Source organism: Mugil cephalus, chromosome 11 (assembly GCF_022458985.1).
Source record: "Mugil cephalus isolate CIBA_MC_2020 chromosome 11, CIBA_Mcephalus_1.1, whole genome shotgun sequence".
Lineage (NCBI taxonomy): Eukaryota > Metazoa > Chordata > Actinopteri > Mugiliformes > Mugilidae > Mugil > Mugil cephalus.
In genome coordinates, this window is record NC_061780.1 from 16,534,705 (window position 1) to 16,556,258 (window position 21,554).

General features: G+C 43.6%; 3 protein-coding genes across 5 annotated transcripts; 2 read left to right on the forward strand and 1 right to left on the reverse strand.

The window, feature by feature from the left end:
- Positions 1 to 318: 318 nt before the first annotated feature.
- Positions 319 to 4,305, forward strand: LOC125015858 (kelch-like protein 38). The gene is made up of 5 exons (XM_047597872.1): positions 319 to 512; positions 1,445 to 2,665; positions 2,755 to 2,896; positions 2,986 to 3,091; positions 3,299 to 4,305. The coding sequence occupies exons 2-5, from the start codon at positions 1,446 to 1,448 to the stop codon at positions 3,586 to 3,588; spliced, it is 1,758 nt and encodes a 585-aa protein (XP_047453828.1). The 5' UTR covers positions 319 to 512; position 1,445; the 3' UTR covers positions 3,589 to 4,305.
- A 3,720-nt stretch (positions 4,306 to 8,025) lies between these two features.
- fbxo32 (F-box protein 32) lies at positions 8,026 to 14,646 on the forward strand. Its single transcript, XM_047598911.1, has 9 exons — positions 8,026 to 8,264; positions 8,817 to 8,938; positions 9,202 to 9,251; positions 9,381 to 9,473; positions 11,690 to 11,783; positions 12,271 to 12,455; positions 12,549 to 12,731; positions 13,100 to 13,243; positions 13,358 to 14,646. The coding sequence occupies exons 1-9, from the start codon at positions 8,152 to 8,154 to the stop codon at positions 13,445 to 13,447; spliced, it is 1,074 nt and encodes a 357-aa protein (XP_047454867.1). The 5' UTR covers positions 8,026 to 8,151; the 3' UTR covers positions 13,448 to 14,646.
- On the reverse strand, positions 13,938 to 20,887 carry prelid3a (PRELI domain containing 3A). 3 transcript variants are annotated; one of them, XM_047598913.1, is made up of 7 exons: positions 20,824 to 20,887; positions 20,120 to 20,368; positions 19,662 to 19,830; positions 18,846 to 18,935; positions 18,566 to 18,636; positions 18,330 to 18,432; positions 13,938 to 17,932 (listed from the first exon to the last, which is right to left on the reverse strand). In XM_047598913.1, exons 2-7 carry the CDS (start codon positions 20,149 to 20,151, stop codon positions 17,837 to 17,839), a joined length of 561 nt encoding a protein of 186 aa, XP_047454869.1. In that variant the 5' UTR covers positions 20,152 to 20,368; positions 20,824 to 20,887; the 3' UTR covers positions 13,938 to 17,836. The 3 variants fall into 3 exon arrangements, with proteins under 3 accessions (XP_047454869.1, XP_047454870.1, XP_047454868.1); XM_047598914.1 differs by lacking the exon at positions 20,824 to 20,887 and adding an exon at positions 18,049 to 18,125 and having other exon boundaries at positions 20,120 to 20,665; XM_047598912.1 differs by lacking the exon at positions 20,824 to 20,887 and having other exon boundaries at positions 20,120 to 20,678.
- Between the last annotated feature and the right edge of the window lie 667 nt (positions 20,888 to 21,554).

The window sequence follows — 21,554 nt, forward strand, 5'->3', positions numbered from 1 at the left end:
CCGGCAACAAAATGAGTGTTATCAAGTATCAGTGCTGTTGTTACTGCTGCAATCATGTGCCAGACGGAGATAGAGATGATGGAGTGAACAGGAACACAAGCTATAAGAAAGGAGAAGTCTGGTGTGGGTTGTACAAATTGTAGGAATAATATCGCAGGAAGGAGGGAAAAAAAGAAAAACATAGGAGGAGAGATTAAGTGGCGGTGGAGTCAGGCCGACACAGAAAGTTCTCTCACATGTCACATGTGAGTCTGCGGCAGCGCTGCCAAAGAGGGCTCCTATTTTTAGAGGAGGAATGTACACAGAGGCCTCGTGGAAAGAGACCACTAACAACAAACAGTACGCAACAGGCTCCTACAAAGAGAGGGGAACATACAGTCACACTGCATCAACACGAGAGGAAGAGAGAAGAAAGGACAGGGAAATGTCAAGACATCATATTTTCTGCTGAGAACTTCCTTTGAGAGCAGCAGGACCCCGGGAACATATATAAAGAGAAAGAAGAGGAACAGGTAAGAGCACTGCTCCACTAAGGAGTCATGAGCTGCAAACATTGGATTTACTTTGTCTGATGTTAGCCATATATAAATCAATTAAATGCAAATATTACACCACCCTACAAATACTATATTTAAAATAATGTATGCGATCATTGATTAAGTAGAGGTTTCGTGGGGCTTTAAATATAGACAAATACATTTTTTTGCAGACTTTGCTCTTACGTCTATTGCTTGACACCGGAAGACAAGCTGCAGCCACATTCATCGGGTTGAAAAGCCAAACAAATCTTTTTCGAAGCCGCACATAAAACAATACCACACCACAACCGCTTCACTGGCCCCATGATAATGACACCTTGGCAGCAAGAGGGGCTGTGCAGGTTTCAGCACAAATCTGCTCAGACTATTAGTCTCCAGAAAGATCAGACAGGTCTAACGTAGGCCCCATTCAGGAAACAACCTCATATGGCAGAGGTGGTGACCTAAAGTCATATCTTTAAACTTGAACTTTGAGAGGCTTTCTAGGAATATTTGCAGCTTAAATTTAGGATACATGCCACAGAGCTTAACAGAATATAATTCCAATACTGTATGGTCATAATTTGCTAAACACCCTGTATAGTTTACTGTTTTTATTGTAAGATGTCTAAGAAACATAGCCTTGTATTAAAATTATTGTACAACATCTAAAAAAAAGTGTTTTATTTCTGCTGAGATTTGTTCATTTATACGAGCAAAATGGACTGAGAACATCTAGACTCTAACAAGTTGTAATAAATGGATACTAAAGAGGAGAAAGATAGATATAAAAGATAATACATATAAAAGTACATTTCATTCAGTTAATAACTGTCGGTATGATTTTACCTGATCATATAACTAAAATCATGAGTCAAGTCTGAAACTGAAAAGCTTCAACTATTAACAACGCGGCCTCTCCTCAGCATGGATCGACCTGTTGTTGAAGTCTTTCACTACAAAGACAAAGAGCATTCCTCCAACCTGCTCCTGCAGCTCAACAGACTGAGACTGGACAACATCCTGACCGATGTGTGGCTGTGTTCGGACAACACAGAGATCCCTTGTCACCGTAACGTCCTTGTCTCCAGCAGCCCTTACTTCAGAGCCATGTTCTGCAACAACTTCATGGAGAAACATCAGGCCAAGATTGACTTAAAGGGCGTCACATCAGCCATTCTGAGCAGCATCATTGACTATGTTTACACTGGACTCATTAGCATCAGCATGGATATTGTGCTCCCCCTCATGCAGGCGTCGTCCATGTTGCAATACGCCCGCCTTTTTGAGGCCTGCTCAGGATTCCTTCAGAAGCAGCTGAGCCCAGACAACTGTCTGAGCATGATAAGACTTTCTGACATCATGAACTGTAACAGTTTGAGAGTCAAAGCAAAAGAAATGGCCATGAAGAGCTTCTCTGATGTGTCAGCGTCCGAGGATCTGTGTGATCTCTCCTTGCCGGAGATCATGGGTTACCTGGAGGATGACAGCCTTTGCGCCGAGGAGGAGCAGGTCTTTGAGACACTCGTTGCTTGGATCCATCATGACCCTTTATCCAGGCGTGGTGCTATTAGCGACCTCTTCAAGAAAGTTCGACTTCGATACATCCACCCCACATACCTCTTCCAGTTCATAGCCAACGACCCTCTGATCCAGTCCTCCACTCTCTGCACCGAGCTCATTGAATCTGTGAGACGGCTCATGTTTTCTGTTAACACAAAATACATTGAAGATACGGTGGTCGGCTTCAAACCCCTGTGGGTTGCGCCGAGGCGCTACACATGCCACGATATGTTGGTGGTGGTGGGAGGGAGGAAGAACAACGAGCAGACCTCGAGGGAGGCGCTGGTCTTCGACGAGAAGAGCCAGAAGTGGCAGTGGCTCGCCAAGCTGCCTGTTCGTCTTTACAAATCATCCTACGTCGCCCTTCACAGCGTCCTGTACGTCATCGGAGGCCTGACCACGAACACAAAGTGCAGCAAAGTCAGCACAGACGTCTACACACTCTCCCTGAAGACCAACCAGTGGCGGACAGCGGAGTCCATGCTTCAGCCACGCTTCGCCCACCAGAGCGTCTCCTACCTCCACTTCATCTTCGTCCTGGGCGGCCTTGGACCTGACAGACGGCTGACAAACAGTGTAGAGAGGTGAGACAAACCCTCCTCATGGAAGAGATTCTGTTAGTAATGGCACTGACATATAAGGAATTTAACACATGTCTTAATGGTATTATCAGGTACAACAGTATGTTCAACCAGTGGGAGTGCATGGCGCCCATGCCCGAGGCCGTTCTTCACCCCGCAGTCGCTGCTACTAACCAGAGGATCTACATGTTTGGAGGAGAGGACGCCATGCAGAATCCTGTCAGAATAATTCAGGTAAAACCGACGTTCATTCATCTGTCCTTCCACTCTCACCCATTCATTCATTCATTTACTTATAACAGTTCCCTTCGCCTCTTCTGCAGGTGTATCACATTGCCAGGAACATGTGGTCGAAGATGGAGAACAGAACGGTGAAGAACGTGTCTGCTCCGGCTGTGGTTTTGGATGAAAAAATCTACATCATCGGAGGTAGGTGCACGCGCTGAATTACTAAATTGGGATTAGATGTATTTAAAGGTGCAGCATCAATTCTGGTACTATGACAGATAACAAATACAGTGGGGTTAGCAGAATTTTTATCCTTAAAACTTGAATGAAGCATCTAGAATTAGATCATCACATTCAGCTGGACCCACAACTTCTTCCTCTCTCATGCAAATCTCTTGCCCGTCACAGGATACACCAGGAGGATGATTGCATACGACACCAAGGCAAACAGGTTCATCAAGTGTGCCAATCTGAAGGAGAGGAGGATGCACCATTCTGCCACCGTTCTCAACAACAAACTCTATGTCACGGGCGGACGTTTTGTCAACGGCCACGACGTCATCGAGGACTCGGACAGTTTCGAGTCCTATGACTTCAAGACGGACACTTGGACATCTAAAGGGAGTCTGCCGTACAAGCTGTTTGACCATGGCTCGCTGACTCTGACATGCATCTCACAAACATGGGCAAAATCCTAACTCATATTTTAGTGTTGTCCATTCGAAACCCGTTTACTACCAGACTTCATTGGTACATGGTTCACAAAGTCAACATACCTCGAGTCTTTCAGGACATGCATTTTTATTACCTGAATACTTTTGCATATTCCATGACGTTTCCATGCTTCTATTTGACACCCAAATCAATGAAAACAACCGCATAACTTAAAATAATACCGTCCCTCATTGTCTCTTGATAAAATTATACAGATACATGCATGGGCTCATCAGGGCAAATCGAGGATGCTTTAGCAAACAAGCTATCTTTGCAGCACAGCCTGTTCTTAACCTGTCTGACTTCACAAAGGGTAAACGTGCTATTTTTGGTCTGCTCTAAATCACAAGATTTCACTTGTCATGTTTAAATCCCGGGGCCTGTGTACTGTTTGGTGCGAGTCAAAGCCATGTTCATCTCTTAGGTCTGAACCTGCTGATGTGTCTGGAGAAGTGTTGAAATGTTGAACTTTAACGTTTATATATACTTTTTGCATTTTTTTTTTTTTTTTTTTTGCATTTCTATTTTTATAGTATATAGTAACTATATGCTGACATAATAGTGACTTTCCTACAAAAACCTGTGACTTCCAGAATAATCTGTTTTTAGCTAGATTTAATTTTACAAAATTTAAAAAAAGTTTTTTACTGTTGTTTTCTGTTTGTGTTTCTACCTTGAAAATAAAGTGCCCAGCGAGTACATGTGACCTCTCTAAATGTCCCTTTTGGTACAGCATGTTGTAGCATTGCTGACAGTGAATGAAATCTGAGCAGCACATGTGTCCCGTATGCCTCATCGTGTGTCCGTTGAACCCCACCTGATGTTCTTGTACACGCAGGACCATGCCCAGACAGGATCCTGACCTGCAGGCACAGGGAGACTCCTAAGATAATATACATATGGTATCTTTTTACAAAGCCGCAGCCTAGCTATAATCCAGCAGAAACAAATCATTCGCTCCAGCTGTGAGTTTTTTTGGGTGTAGAAATCTTTTTTATTACCAGGGAAACGGGATATGTCAAATTAAGATGTTTCCTCCTGAGCAGAACATCACTAATGAATTAGTTTTGTGTTCATGAAAGCACAATTGTTCAGTTCGCAGATATTTTCCAAATGTGACATGCAACGTTGAAGACATGCTGGTAATTAAGATTTCAATTAGCAACAGATTAAGTGACAGCATGAATTCATTCATCTGTGACTGTCGGCTTTTCGTATGGCATAAACAAAATGTGAGCAGATGGGTACAACATGTGACTTTATGGGCTTGAGACAAGAAGTCACTGGGTCAAAAGTTACAGTCCAACAAATCCGAGTCCAAGGGACGGTGGGTGGAGAGGCGTTTGGGGAGGAGAAAACGTGGAGGGCGCTGGAAAAACTATAGGTGATCTGGCGTTATTTTGAGAAACAAACAAGAGGGCGAATGTTACACCACGTGAGGCATGTGGCCCTGTCAGTTGCCATGCGAGCTGGCAGATGTGAGAGGAGACTGCAGAGAGAAGGATTTCACAACAGAGAGAGACAGTGATGAAACTCATCCAGGAGGAGCAGCAACAGGTGTATGTTTGTGTAACTCTGTATGTTGTGTGTGTGTGTATTTTCCATTAAGGTTTTAAAGGGGTCAAGAAGGACTGACCAGCTGTCATGTCTGGTCACAACATCACAACAAAAACAGAGATGATGGACGGAAGAGATGCAGTGTGTGTGTTCCCTAATAACCTTTCAAAGCATTTTCTAATTTGATGGCTCATGTGTCTGCGAGCCTTAAAAATATTGGCAGAGTTATATTTCAGAAATAATACACAGAGTACTTACCACACGCTGCGAGGACACACACGCTATATATGTGTCAATTTAAACAAGCGTGAGAGCTTACATCAGCGCTGGCTCTCTAATGCTTTCAGCACATTAGGTGATTTCATCATAGTGCTAATGCCGCTATCTCAGTATGGCATGTAAGCATGCCAAAGTGTGCTATGTAGAGGTAAACATTGAGCACATTAAGACTAACCCAGAAAGTTAGGGGATCACCAGAAACATTAGGACGCATCATTTTGGGAGCATGACTTATTATATAAAACCTCAGCCTCCTTGTGGTACAAGTCAGACATGAAGTATTTGGACTGATTATTTAAGGGACAGCAGAGGGTAGCAAACTATTTCACATCAATCCACACAGTAGGGAAATTTCAACCTAAATTAAGGCGGTCAAAAGGAAATCTGTACATCCATGGCTACTAGAAAGTAAAAAAAAAAAAAAAAAATTCCTTTTCCTCTTGTTAGTATATTATACTGCAACACCTAATACACCTGATTCAGCATTGTTAGTTATGAATAAACCAAAGTGTAGTCATAGGTCACAGCTTCATCCTCGGTCAGTCAGCCACCAGCTGACCGAGCACTTGCTGGGACTTTCCGTGTCATGCTGTAGTTCAGTCTACTCTACAAATAGACCTAATCATACAACTGGGACAACTGCAGTTTGCACTGAGATACATTCTAAGTATGAAGTTCCACTTTTGATACACCACTGCTCTCTGTTTGGTTAGCCACATGAGGAAGTGTTGAGTTATTTTAAGTCACTTCTGCAGTGGCTGCAGTTGTGAGTTGTGAACAGTTCGCGTCTACCTGCAATGTCCTGTCATATGTGCTCATGATGTCTTGTTGAGAGATTGCGCGCAGAGCTACGTGACCTTTTGGATACATCGGGGTGTTTCATTGAAGTGTCAGACGTGTTACTGCAGATACAACTGTTTGAAAAGCTGTAGCGCTGTAACGTCTGAGTGAAACACATGATACTGGCAAATATGAAGTTATTGCTGAACACAAGATAGTTACACTAGGGCAAGCAATTGTTAATAATCATGAATCATGGGCAAGAATCATGAATAATAATATGAATAAAAGACAAAGTAAGTTTAAACCGCCTTGCATAACTGCTCCTATACAAGACCAAAGGTGTTCCAATTCAAGCACGAGATGAGCTGAAACACCGGTCTGCCAGTTCTCGGAAGAAGAGCACACTCGTTGCACACCATGTGCAGCTGCTGACATGTTTTGCTGATTGTATAGTATAATGTGTCGTGAATTACGAGGCCCAAGAAAATTCCGTCTCGCCCTTTCTCGCCTACCCTCACTGTGACAAGTGAGCAGTCACTCACATGGGTGTACATACGAACACACAAAGGAAGCAAAGCATAGTGTTTAACTAAGACAACAACTGAAACAAAGTGTGTGTCATGTGGGAGGATTTCTAGGAAGTGGCCGTATATGAGCTCACTGATCAGAGTAGGGTGTCTGAGACATTCAAAACACTTCCGTACTGAACACTTTGTTATTTTTTTCTCTTTTTTTTTTTTTCTTTGCTGAATGCTGATAACAGAGGCAATAAAGCGGACCGTTAACCTCGCCGCTTATGAAAGTTTAAATGACATGAGAAAGGCTATTATAGGCTATAAACAATCTGATTTGTTCCTCAGAAACTGTTTAATTAAGCTGATAGGATGTCACCCAGTGGCCTGGATGGGGATTAGTTCCACGTTATCTGCCATGGTGGAGGCCAAAATCAACAAAATACTCTCATCCGTGGATCAATTGGTGCCATTTTCAGAAAGGAAACAAAACAAGACTCACACGCTCCTACACAATCCACAGTGCAACCCAACACCGTGGAGCGATGTAAAGGACAACTCAGTCTATTTATAGGACCAGGAGTAAGAATCAGGGGACTTCACAGCCACGCTGCTGGGTGGCCAAGATGTTTTTTTTTTTTTTTTTTTATGATAACATAAAACCTGCAGTGATAAGCTGGAACTGAAAACACTTCCTGACAAATGCTTTTCCTCAGCACCAACAGATTGCAAAACTTGTAGTGAGGTGAATCTTAGTGTATAGTCTCTTTAGGGATTTGAGATTATTTAAAACACACAAGTAGAACTGCAGAAATATTAATGATCCACACAACTATATACAGAGACCTTATTCTACAACGACAATGAAATCAACCTAGAGTGAAAATGTGTTCAGGTTTTGGCCAATGAAATGAAATGCTCAAGTACAGGTAGTCCTAATTCAGAGGTGAGCATTCTGCAGTAGCTACTCGAGTAAATGTACTTTCCAGCCCTGGCAAATGTTACATAATCGACTTTCACGTTTTCTTTTTTCTTTTTTTTTTTCTTTTTTAAAAAGCGTCTCGCTCAGCGATTCATCCCATTAAGAAATGTTTCAAAAGAACTTCCTCGGTGTCCTGTGCCTCCGTATTCCCGTGTCATGAGAAGTTGTGATTCCTCCGCTGCTTCCTCCTAGAGGTTTTGCAACGCTCAAGTTGATAAACAAAGCCACGTGCTACAGGGAAGTTTCCAAAGTGGGCGGTTCTCGTGCGTTTCCGGGTTCTGAGCTGGAGGATATAAGAGGAGCAGCGCAATGTCAACAGCAGATTAGAAACACATTGAAGAAAACGAACAGAGAAGAAGGGACGCACAGTGACTCGAGCGGGGACTACTTCCTGATACATACATTTACATAGATATATATCAAAAGATTCCAGGATGCCTTTTCTCGGACAGGACTGGAGGTCACCGGGTCAGAGTTGGGTTAAAACCGAAGAAGGATGGAAGAAGACAACGGGAGACGACAAAAACAACAACGTCTCCGTGGAGAGGTTGGTCCCTGAACGCATCGGTGTGTCGAAAATGCGCAGCCCTTTAATGCGCCATTACTCTAAAGTTAGAGGAAGATGGAGGGAGGAAAAAAATAACAAAGAGAAGGAGGAGGAGGAGGAGGAGGAGGAGGAGACGGAGACGTCGAGGTTTTGAAGAAAGCACTGTGAACAAAGACCCGCACCTTAACGCTGTAAACATCCCATTAACCTCGACGTCTTTGTGTTTTTTTTTCTTTCCTTGGTTGCCATGTTTGTTTTCGAGTCTAATCACTGGGCTATGAATAACCTAACAACAAGTGAGGGGATTAAGAAACGTGTATCCACTTTCCAACATGAGCACTCTCTTCTAACAAGGAAGAGCCTGCACTCAAACATGGCCTGAGCTCACAGTTTGTTTTGATGTTTTGACGTTCTTTCTACAGGGGAAAAAAAAAAAAAAACAGTAACCAAAAGAGCATAAAAAGTACTGCATATTATAAACTACCCTCTCTGCCTGTGAGGTCGCCCTCTAAATGAACGTGTCTTTGTTGTTTTTTTTTTTTTTTTTTACAGCTTCTGCAAAGTGGAGCAGGAGGATTGTTTCAACAAAGAGAACCTGCTGCTCTCTCTCAGCTATGACATGGCTGCCAAGAAGAGGAAGAAAGACCTAATGAACAACAACACCAAGGTCCCCTGTGAGTAACGTTTTAAATCATCTTGTAAATGCAGCGAAGTTCAGGATCCAGACTAGCGAGGGAAAGTTTCCAAGGACGTTATGCAACGTCGAGGAGACCAACTCATCTTATTAACATTGTTTATGAGTCCAGCATTTCATAAACTCTAGTTCAACAACTTATACCCGCTCTTATTTGTGATCCGTGCGTGCGCATTTGCTACAGTGCTCATAAGCTGCTTAATGAGAGCCGGCCACTCACATAAACACTCTGCTTTCCCACAGATTTCCACAGGGAAAAGTGGATTTACGTTCATAAAGGAAGCACCAAGGAGGTAACCGAGCGCCTCATTTAGTTTCACATCAACTTTTCACATCATCACTGCTAATGTAAACACGCCGAGAAAACTCTATACTCCTGCCGAGGATTGCAATCTAATACCCTGATAATTAAATTCCTCCAGCGCCACGGATATTGTACGCTGGGAGAGGCCTTCAACCGCTTGGATTTCTGCAGCGCCATCAACGACACGAGGAGATTTAATTACGTTGTCAGGGTGAGTTCTCGTCTCCTTTTCTTTCCTTGTAGTTTCTGCTGTCTCTTCTTGTTTGCCCCCCCCCCCCCCGTTGTTGTTGTTATTAGATGTTTTTGTCTGTGGCGGCGAAAGGGTTAAGGCTAAGAGGGTGTGTAGGACTTTGCAGGGCTCTTATCAATACTTTGCAGACAGAGTCTCCCAGTGGTTATGATACCGACTCAGGGAGGTTGTGTGTGTTTACTGTAATATAATTGCTAATGCACTTTAGCAACCCCGAGTTAAATTAAAACCTTAATTATATTCAAATTCTTATTTGTTAACCACTGCAGAGCATTCACTTATAATGTGCCTGAATTTTTAACGGGTACACCGGGGATGCCAAATGGCTCGTTGAAGAACGTCCTGTCAGAGGAGATTGCTATCCGTTACATCATTATCAATAATGGAGTTGGATGTCAATAGATGAAACATTTGGTTGGTATTTATTTACGTAAAAACGCCATCGCCACTGAACACCTGCCCTCCCACATGTGCTCCCATGTGAGCTGAAGGCTGCATGTGGTTGTGCTGGTTGTCGGGGTGAGGAGGGGGCATGGAGAGGGGGGGGGGGGTGGCAGCTGTGCAGTGAGGTGCAACCACCGGACAGGAGTTTATGAAACCAGACCTGGTGGTTGTCAGGTGATACACCCCCACCACCCCCCCGTGTTTCTTGACTCTTGTCCCTTTTTGTCTTTTGTCTCTTGTCACTCATCTACTGGTGCATTAAATATCACTGGAGCACCATCCATTGGTTTTATAAGCTCTAATAAACCTGTAGATACAGCGTAGCACAGCGGCATTATTATATTCCAGAGATATCAGAATACGCAAGAGTTCAGGGCTGTTTTTATGTCTTTACATATTTTACAGACTTTGTTGCCATCCGCTCCAGCTAACGAGTTCAGCGTAGCGCGTTAAGCCCAAGGAACAATGCGGCTGTGTAACACTAGCGTCCAGTCTGGACACGGTGTCCCAGGTCGCTGCTCCTCGCCGGTCGCGTCTGACGGCATTTGCGGGTTCATTTAACTCCCAGTCTCGGTTACACAGATCAGATTCTTCCACAGGAGGGACAACAAGTGGTCACGTCTTTTCTCAGACCAGAAACGCAGACCGGGGTCATTTCAAGGAGAAGCAGCCAGCGACTTTGTAATTACTTCAAACGCAGGGCCGGTGTAGAGGAGCGCCGCCGCTTCTAATTCTGGTGTGGAAAAGTGTGAGCTGCGCACTTTGAGCCATGGGATGCGGCTAAGTGAGCAGCGGAGGCTAAAAGTGGATACGGAAACGCGCATTGTCCTGCCTGGCTGCTTTACAAAGAGAGGAGGACTTGATGAGCTGCTAAAAGCAGAAGGGCATAGGATTAGGTTTTAGGAATGGAGCTAGGAAGAATTGGAGGAGGGGCGGCTTAAAAGCGGCAAACCTGGCAGCCAGGTTGGCGAAGAAGGAGAGAAGTCATTTAGTTCAAAGTTGGTCATTATTTAGACCACAAACGTGCCCCCCTTTTTTTTTTACATAGGATTCGTCAGCGCAGTCGTCGACTTAATAGTTTTTACTCTTAAGCCGCCTCTAACTAAACATTTTCCTGTTTTACCAGAAAGTGCTTCAGAAGATGTTGGTACATCGACAAAGGTCACAAGCTGGGGTCACAGTGGAGGAAGAGGGGAGGGGGTGGGGGTTGGTTTCTCCATGATGTCACGGCCTCCTCTTCGTGCCAGACATGCCTCGCCGCTGCCCACTGCTTGTCCGTCGGCCAACGGCAACAACTGCGCAGACATACAAAACGCACAAACACAAGGGTGCTCACGTAGACACTCTGTCAAATGATTCAGCTTATTCACATGACACGAAGATCAGGAGTCAAATGATTAAAAGCTTGTTTGCGGAGGCTGATGTTGGCGACCTGGGCCGTCGTCCAGCACCTTTTCCAGTAGCTTCTGCGTGTAAAGACTCTCAGATCGAGGGTGATCAGAGCCAAGAATGCTGTTACGAGCTGACTGGGGCCTTGCTTCAGGGGAGAGTAATGACCCCGTGGAACGTCTCCAAATTTGTCCCTGACGACATTTATTGTGAACGGGGCAAGTGCCTTTTGTAAGAATGCAGCCCGAGAAACATGGAAGTAATGAGGCAGTGGGACAGGGAGTCTCGACAGCCGACGGGGTGAAATTTATGTTGTGTTTCTTTCTCTTCTTTCTCGGCTTTAGCTCCTGGAGCTTATCGCCAAGTCCCAGCTCCCCTCGCTCAGCGGAGTGGCGCAGAAGAACTACATGAATATTCTGGAGAGAGTGGTACAGAAAGGTGAGGTCGGTTGCTCTTCTTCTGCTCTTTTTTCGTTCGCTCTACCTGAAGGGTGTGAATTCAAACACCGCACATGTACATTCCCGCTGTGTTGTGTGCGCCAGCGGGTGACGAAATGAGCCATAGTGACACCTAAAGAAGGCCGCGGGGTTGAATTTAGTGCTTCAATAGCACAGGGAGAAACACTGTGAGACACACACCAGATCCTTCTGCAGGACACAGTGTAAACTAAATGTTCCCTGCGCTAAACAGAGATTCAAGTTGTTTAGGTGGCCTTATGAAACTTTTTTGACAAATATTATGAACGTAACAGGGGGACAGTGCAGCCGCTCCAAAACATTTGGTCTTTTTTTTTTTTTTTTTTTTTTGATGATTCATTTTACCGTCTCCCTGTTTGTCTGGTAGTTGCTCATCTGTTTAAAACATTAGGTCATCGTTTTTTTTGTTTCTTTTTTAATAATCGAGGTGCTTCATTAACTTTCCACAGTCATCAATGACCAGCAGAACGTCCGTCCCATCAAAGAGCTCCTGCAGACGCTGTACCTCTCGCTGTGTGGTCTCGTTCAGGACATGGGCAAGTCCGTACTGGTGGGCAACATCAACATCTGGGTGCACCGCATGGAGAACATCATGCAGTGGCAGCAGCAGCTGGACAACATCCAGATCAACAGGGTAAGGGTGTGCCCGCAACGCAGGAGATGCAGGAGAAGGGCTCTGATTTCCTGTGATATTCACGGCCGTTTCCCCACCGTCTCTGTCCTTCAGCCCAAGTCCACGGGCATGACTCTGACCGACCTGCCTGCCAGTCTGCAGCTGAACATCATGGAGCGTCTTACGGACGGCAGGGACCTGGTCAGTCTGGGCCAAGTGTGTCCTGAGCTGGGGAGCCTCGCTGAGGACCGGCTGCTGTGGAAGAGACTCTGCCAGTACCACTTCACAGACAGACAGGCAAGTAGGAATTAGTATATGCGAGCAGAGTGGAGTGGCGTGGAGGCCGACAGTACAGACAGTTAAAATAATGAGGTTAAGCATCTCTGATAAGAGAGTGACAAGAGTGACACCACAGTGACCCGAGCTCATAAAAGCTGGCACTTGATAAGGGAGCGAGGCTGTATAAACTGCAGAAGCTCTTTTTACAGGGTGGAAGGGTTAGAAGTTGTTTTTGTTTGGAGGACAGTCCCTATCCATTAAGGCTTTCGGACGCGTGTGTAGCAGAGAATGTTGCCCCGACAGATATTATCAAGAAAGCTATCATTGTAGTGGATGTTTTTCTCTCCTCGGGTCATATCTTTTAAGTCTGTTTTCTTCTTCTTCAGATCCGTAAGCGCCTGATGGTGTCGGATAAAGGTCACCTGGAGTGGAAAAAAATGTACTTCAAGCTGAGCCGCTGCTACCCCCACAGAGAGCAGTACAGCGACACCCTGCACTTCTGCACACACTGCCACATCCTTTTCTGGAAGGTACTACATCCGAGCTCAGCCGAGGCAGATATGAAGCAAAAATGTTGGTGAAGCTGTGCTGGAATGCTAACATTTATTCATTTTTTATTTATTTATTTTATTTTTTTCTTCCAGGACACAAACCATCCCTGCACAGCCAACAACCCAGAGAGCTGCACCATGCCCCTGTCCCCTCAGGACTTTATCAACCTTTTCAACTTCTGATCCCCGCCCCGAACCCGGACTGTAAATACTGTTGTTGTACATAGAAGTATTGTTTTTGTTTAATACCACCATCATTTCCTTGGATGTACATTTAGTGTATACTTTAGTGACTGGAGGGGAGCTCAAGCAGGGGGACAATTATGCAATCGAGTTTCTTTTTGAGCGATAACAAAGGCTTCTGAAAGCGAGTGAATGTGACGTAGAGCAAAAGTTAGGTAGAAACAATCAGACTGTGGGCAGAGGACAGGAAAAAGGGAATATTTGGCACTGAAGTACTTTTTCTTTTTTTCTTCTTTTTTTTTATTGCACCGCCAGAGTAAACTCACCTCTTGACCTACATTTTTGCACTTGTTTTTTTCCCCCCTAGTTTGGAGAATATAAATTGTTCTTTTCACGCCTTGTATTTGTTCTTTACAACATGGGAAGTAACTGAATTTGTTTGAAATTGGGATTTCTTCAGTGTGATATTACAAGGCATGCTCGCATCGGGGGTGTGTGCAATGTGACTTAAAGTCCAGATGCAGTACTGAACCAATGGTAATCTATTTTGGCACTGAGATGAATAATAGCATGTCGTGACCTATAAAGAGAAAAGGAATGGAAGCGAGAGTCGGTAAATAATCAGTCGTCGTCTGTGAGGATTCTTTGACATGTTGACACCACGGTATCTTTTCTATTTTGTGTTGTTCTTTTTCACTTTTATATTGATTTGATAATTTTTCTTTTTTTTATGGTGTGTTTGTTTTCAGCAGCACTTGAGTGCGGTATTACCAAAGATTGTATTCAAAGGCAGTACAACAATGGCGTGTGCCTTTTTGTCATAAAAACTTGAAACAGTACAGGTACAACCAATGCCTAGTTTGCAATGATTGCAGGTTATTTACAGAAGCTTTGACACTCTCACACCAAAGTCAGCTGTTTGAAATATCCTATTTTTCTATAGCTTCCTGCATGATCTATTTTTTTGTTTTGTTTTTATATAGAAAAAAACACTGAGCTGATTGTGTTTACTTATTTATTTATTGGGATTTCCGCAGGTGGTTCAACTTGCGCACTTGGGTTTGAAGGAGTAAGAACTATGAGGTGTAAAGGTGCAGTTTGACTCCGAGGTTCACTGCTCAGACAGTGAGGGACTATGTACATGCTATGCAATGCATTCTGTTTATGTTCTGATGAAGAAATAAAAGTAAATGACGTTACCTCTGCCGTCAGTCATGACATTTTATTGAGCGCTAAACTGTTTGTTTAGTTCTAGCAGGGAGACAGCTGATGCTGTAGATTGCAGCAAATGTGTGCCCTCTATTGGACAAATGTCAAACTGCAATGTAATATTTAAAAGGGAATAATCTAGGCATTTGAGGTCATTTTAGTGCATCTGCTCGCTCGACTACCACAAGTTTTGCTTTTCTGCAGGATTTCCTTCATGATTGACTCAAACAAATGTGTCGGTGAAGAATGAAAGTCATCTAGATGACATGTCATGGTATATGTGTAAAAACTAAAAGGCGACTGGATGTTCGAGTCTTCAAGAAGATGTCGCAACCACTCATCCATTAAGTTCTAAGCGACTGGTGGGTACATTAGGTTCTTATTTGCAACATCTGTGGATGTTGCTCGCATGGTTTTAGTCTGTTAACTCGCCTGTAATTGGAGGAATTTGTTGTGTTTCAGTCTTTTCCTCCTCCAATGACTGGTACTTTAATGACCTATTAATGGGCGGAAACCCCCAGAACCACACTGCAAATGGAAGTGAGACTTTTTTGGCACAGATCATGTTGTAAGTAGTTGAAAAATCACCACACACTTCACCACCAGACTGGGGAACAGCTTCTTCCCAGAAGCTGTAAGACTGTTAAACTCTGGTGGAGCTGTGTGATTTGCACAGCCCAGTGTTTTGCACACTTTCCTTGCACAAACAAATTCATGCTGCTTTGTTGTTGTTTTTATTTATATTTCCACTTTGTTTATCTTTATTCGTATCTATACTGTTTATTCTTATCTACACTGTTTATTTAATTTCTGTATACAGGAAATAATCCAAGGCCTGACTGCATAATTTTTATTCCATCTCATGGTTGCGAATGAGAAATAAAAATCCTTGAATCCTTGAGAGGGGTTTTCCAATTTTACTTTACTCCTCTTTAAAACTATCCGTCTTCTCTGGCTAAAATGCACACGTTGCTGTCTTCAAAAGAGTGTCCCTCGTCCTTCAGGGGTAGGTGGACTCTGTAATCCTGACCCGATGAGCTGTCTCTCCAGCGTTGAGCCTGTGAAGGGGTTGTTTTGTCTGTGCATTCCTCGCTGCGCTGAGCTGCGTTGCTGCTCTCTCCTTGGTGTTTTGTCTTCGGGGTGAACAAGTTTCCGCCTCAGCGTGTCCCTGATTCGAGGGATTCTGTGTTTATTGAAAATCCTCCTGAGTAAGGCAGGGGTGTCAAACTCATTTTAGTTCACGGGCCACATTCTGCCCAGTTTGGACAGACCAGTAACACAATAACAAGTCCAAATGTTGTTTTAGTTCAGATAAGCACACTATGAAAATGTTTACTTTCAATGAACTGCACTATTAGAAAGCATGTAATGAACAATGCAGTTGATGTCTTCAATCTAATTTTTGAAAGCTTGCAAATTCATGCCATGGGTCAGATTTTGGCCTGCGGGCCGTATGTTTGACACCTGTGAATTGAGGGAGGACAATGATTTTTTTTTCTTCATTCATTCAATGTCTTTTAACCTCCTGAGACCCTGCGTCCTCATATGTGGACATTCAGTTTTCATTTTGATCTGTTGTCCTCATAAGTGGATACTTTAGTCTGCCATCTAGTGGTCGCAAAGGGTCCATGCACAAGTTTGTGTCACATCATGTTAGCGGGCTGATTCATTCAATCACGGCACGAAAGTGGACAAGGTACAAAACCTCATCAGACTACGGTTGAAACTTGTTCACGCTTTTTAACTTTTCTAGTTTGATATGACAGATTTAACAAACTGTTAATAGTAACGAGCTACAACATGGACAATTCTGTCTAAGGAAGTTTTATGCATTGTTACATATTGGTGACTTTTTTGTGATATGTAGAGACACAGTCCCCGTGTCCACATATGAGGATATTCTTAGGTCCTGCTAATCCCATATTAAAAATGCACACCAAACTAAAGCTTGGGTCTTGGAAGGTTAACCAAAGAACTCCAGGTTACAAGTTACAAAGAATTTGTTCTCCCCATTTAACCCATCCAGGTGAGCAGGGGCAGCCACAGGTGCTCGCCTCAAGGCATCTCAGCCACAGACTAGCGTTACCCGCTAGTTCACACACCCCACTTTCACTATATGTCAATGAGCGGCAATAAAAAACGGCGTGCTCACTTTGTTTTCTTCTCAAACAATTGTTTTAATCGTCCCAGTAACACAACTGTTGAAATCAAAATAAAAAAAACAACAATTTTTTACACAACACACTGAATATAAGCAATGTCATCATTTACACAATGTATTTTAAATAAATAATATCTATACAACTATTAAATCTTTTCCCAGAAATATGAATTAGCACGTTAAGACACAGTGTGCTTCTTCCACTGCTGCATTGCATGTACAGTACTGCCCTGGTCGTCAGGGTGCGCAGGTAGCTTCTATGGAGTAGTTCGACTTTTGGAAGCATGGTGAGTATGACGGGAAAAGGCATGACACTGCTGGCGAGGCAACAACACACGGGCATCGTTTCAAAGCGAAAATAAATGTTTACACGTTTATAGATCTGCTGGTTTCAAGCTCCCAGTGTGTGCGCGTCAAAAAGTTGCCGGTGCATTGTTGCCTCGAGAACAGAAAAACAAGGCTATATGTTAGAGGTACATTCCCGTTTCTCTCGGAGAAACGACGTGATCTAAATATTTTCTTCTTTAAAAACCTCCCTCCATATTAACTACTATCATGCAGACACATCTACAATTTGTTCCCCCTTGCAACACACAGGGCTACCATCGCTCTGATCCCAGTGTTTGACATTAGAGAGGAATGACATTAGTTCAAATAAAGTTAGAAAGTTGGTTGCATATTAATAACATTGTACGCTACCTTGGTTGTGCATGTGTGTGTCCTTGTAAACCGATGACATGGCATGAGATGAAAGTAAATGTGGTGGAGTAATACTATATTCGAGCCAGTGAGGTCTGGCAGGCTGGTAAAGCTGATGCAACTCTCTGCTTTGCCTGCACTTGCCGCTTGTTTTAGTTAACAGGCTAATGATCAGTGAATTAGCAGCGAGCCAGATCCACCAGTCTTGGCCTCACTGCACTTAAATACTACTCTCATTCATTCAGCTTTGGCAGACATTTCTGTTCCTGTAGTGCACGTAGAGAGAGGGTACGTGGGGGTGGGGGCCGGGGTGGAATCCACTAAACCTCTCCAATGGCGTGAGTACCACCTGCAGAGCATCTGGAGATGCTAAGGAATCCCCTGTGGTTCGTCGGGTGTAGCCGAGGAAAGGATTCCTGCGTATGCAGACAAATTCGCGTGAAATAAAAGGTTTGTAGTTTTCAGACTTCAAAAAAAGGAAGTATTCTTTTACTCATCTTAAAAGGCGGAAGGGAAGCAAAGGGGAAGTTACCAGAGTTAGTATATGTCACAGAGAGGTACGTTCTCTCTTTCAGAGTTCTGAATGATCCACTCAATCGCATCCCAACCCTACAGATTCACACGGAGAAAGAGAAGATTCAAGAAGAAAAGAAGAGACGACGGTCATATCCAAGCACAGGCAGGTAAACGTGTAGAGGTGAAGAGATGAAAACTGTGCCAGTTAGAGGACATGCAAAGAAATCATCAGCAATGTGAAGAGTTCATCATCCGGTGCACTCTACATGCAAAGTATTGTATTTTAATTTGGATTACCTTCCTGGCATTAGCCGACATTCTCCTGGCCATCATCCCCTCTAGGTAACTGCTCAGACTGACTCCCTTCACTGTAATGATGGCTTCCTGCGTCAGGACAGTTCTGAGAGAGAGAAAAAAGAGGCAACGTGATCATTGTGTATGTGTAAGAACACAATGTGTTGCTCATGCTGCTTCCTATCTCTCCGTGGAGACTCGTGAAAACAGGCAAATGAGATGCAAAAAAATGTACTTACACGTCAGGGTTGTCTGGGTGTGGCCTGTAAAGAAGCCTCTCATCCACCGATATGAAGTTAGTCAGAGTGATCTGTAAGTAAAGAACTATTTAGATGTCCTCATTAATGGGATGTTTACACTAAACGTTGGGAAACCAAAACAGAGACCAGACAGACACACAGGAAAACACATCCGAATGCATGTTGATTTATTCAGTGTCACAGTTGGTCCGACGGCGGAGGCAGAATTTAATGCAGACATGGCTGAGAACCAACTCGTGTATGCTCGCCATAAGCTTACATTTGTGGAACACAGCTCCATTTTCTTCTCCTCTGGGTCGACTATTGAATGCTCCTTCACATAGGTCTGTGTGTGGCTGGTTCCCAGAATCTGCAAACAGAAATGAATAAACATGCTAAAGCAAACCAAACCGAAGCAAGTTACGTAAATGGCAACGTCAGGTGATTGACTGAGCCGGTGCAGAACACTCACTTTTTCAACTTCAAAAACTCTGTTGAATTACCACGTTTCTACATTTTCTTTGTCAGTAAACACTACTAAACCCAGTGACTTTGGAAGCCAAGCATCACGCCTGCACCTTAAGCTAATATTCAGCCCCTACACCAATCAAGCATAACATTATGACCACCTTTCTAATATTTTGTACGTCTCCCTTGTGCCTCCAAAACAATTGTGGCTCATCAGAGAATGGACTTGGGCCTTGTGAGGGTGTCCTGTGGTGTCCTACATGTTGATTGGCGGGGTTTCTGTGGATCACGCTTGTTGCAGTGCATCCCACAGATACTTGATGAGTCTGGGTACTATGGAATTTGGAGGCCAGGTCAACACCTTGTGCTGTTTTTCAAGTTTTTTTTTTTTTTTTTTACCGTTTTTGTGTTTGTGTCAGGCTGGGGATGGTAGCTGCCATCAAGGAGTGTCATTGCTATGGGGTGTCTGGTCTGGTCTAGATGAGTGATACATGTCTAAGCAACAACCACATGACTGAATGCCAGGTCCAAAAGTTACACAAGATGCTCAGCGTTATTCACTTCCCCATATCGGTGGTTTTATTGTTGTGGCTGATTGGTGGACATCCTGGTGTGCTGACTGACTGACCGTTCGTACGATCCCCGGCAGGCCCCACTCTGTGCTGAGGAGCCGGTGGCTGTGAAGGCGTCCCTCTGTGTCCAAACTGCGGTCCAACACGTCCACCCCGACCACATTGGGGTTCATGGGGTTGGGGTACTTCCTCATGGCAGCCTTGATCACTGTCTCCCATGGGTAACTGCATACAAACCAGTTTCAAAGTATTATTAATAAAAAAAAAAAAAAAAAAAAAAAAAAAACAATCTTACACCAGCATCATTAGTCATAAAAAACCCCACTGGGTTAGGAAGTAGGAAGTATTTGGTCAGAGATCATACTCATTTAGAAACTAAACATTAGTCAGTTTTAATATCGAGCAGGTGCAATTTACAAACCGGAAACGAGGTCATAACAACCTGACCCTACAATGACAGACCAGTACAGACTGCTTCCTACTCAATTACTCAATAAACCCGACAATAACCCACCCGAAAACATGTTCCGTGCTCCAAATCTTCATTTTTCAAGGGACGGTCTGTTCCTTATCGCAGAGAAAACCCGCTCGTGATCCTTGACTGCATCTCACCGGACCATTACCATATAAGAGGAACGCGCTCCGGTAATAAGACAACGGGGCCTATGATGGGGGCATCACTCAAGTGAGTCCGAAGGACACGTCTCCGCTCTTCTCGGCATGTCGACGTCTGCGGAAAAAGCGCCTCCTGGCCCCCGACTCACTGCGACAACACGCAGACAATACACAGGCTGTTCGTGGCTAGATTTAAACAAATGGCTGGGACGAGAGAGAAGCCGGTGCAACGGCAGAGGCAGAGTGTGTCAGGTTAGACAGACTGAGATACTAGACTCCGGTCGGGAATTTCAAAATAAATCCCTTATTGACTTTTTACAATTGAAAACGTCAGCCCTCAGTCTTAGAAGGTTCATATAAAGTTATACAGGTTTTGCAAACATTGCAGAGAATAAGACGAGGATTTTAGAAGTGTATTTTTTTCCTTTTGACACTAAAATGCGCACCTTGTCTGGTCACTACCAAGGACCAAACCCGCCGTAATACCACACACTTTCCTAATATGACGCCCTAGACCCGAATACTTATCTTTTTTATTAATTTCCTTTCCATTAGTCGCGTTTTAAATGACGTTGTGGTGCATAAGGCTTTGCTCAACGATACCTTTAATGTCCACGTGTCCACAGCTCTTCCTGTCTAGCTCTCGTTGTGTTTGGATACCTTGACGCAGCTGGTTTGAGTAGACTGCTGCATCCGCCTCCATTTGTGCGCATGCTCCTAGCATCTTTTCCATCAACCCCCCGCTATCCTCCCTCCCACCCATCCTACCAGAGGCAGAGAAGAAGCGAAGCTGCATCAAGCTGGACGGAAACATCCGGAACCAGACCGGACATAGAGTTGTACTAAATAAAAATGTGCACCGATAAGAAAAATATTACACTAAAACTAGAAAAATGACACCAGCTGCTCAGGAAAAATAGCCTCGGTTTCTTCTGCTCAGAGTATTTTTTTTATTTTTTACTTATATTTAATTTTATTTTAGTCTTATTTTATCTTTCTTTTTATGTGTGTTTCTCTTGAGTGTTTTCTATGTGCAACTAAACTGCTCTGACCAAGCAGTTTCCTTTGTGGGTGATTAAGATCTGTCTTAAGTTTATCATCTAAAAGTTACAAGGTTTTAAAGCCCTGAAGTGTACTAGACTTATTTATGAATTTTGCATGGAGACTGCGATTTTCGCAGTAGTCTACTGTTGAGTTCTACAGGGTATTGCTATTGTATTAAGTAATCAGCATTTTACTTGATAATAGTAGGCTATATAAAAAGATGGAGTACGTATTTATAAGTTTGTACATGCATACATGCATGCATATGCATGCATTCTAGTGGATTTTAT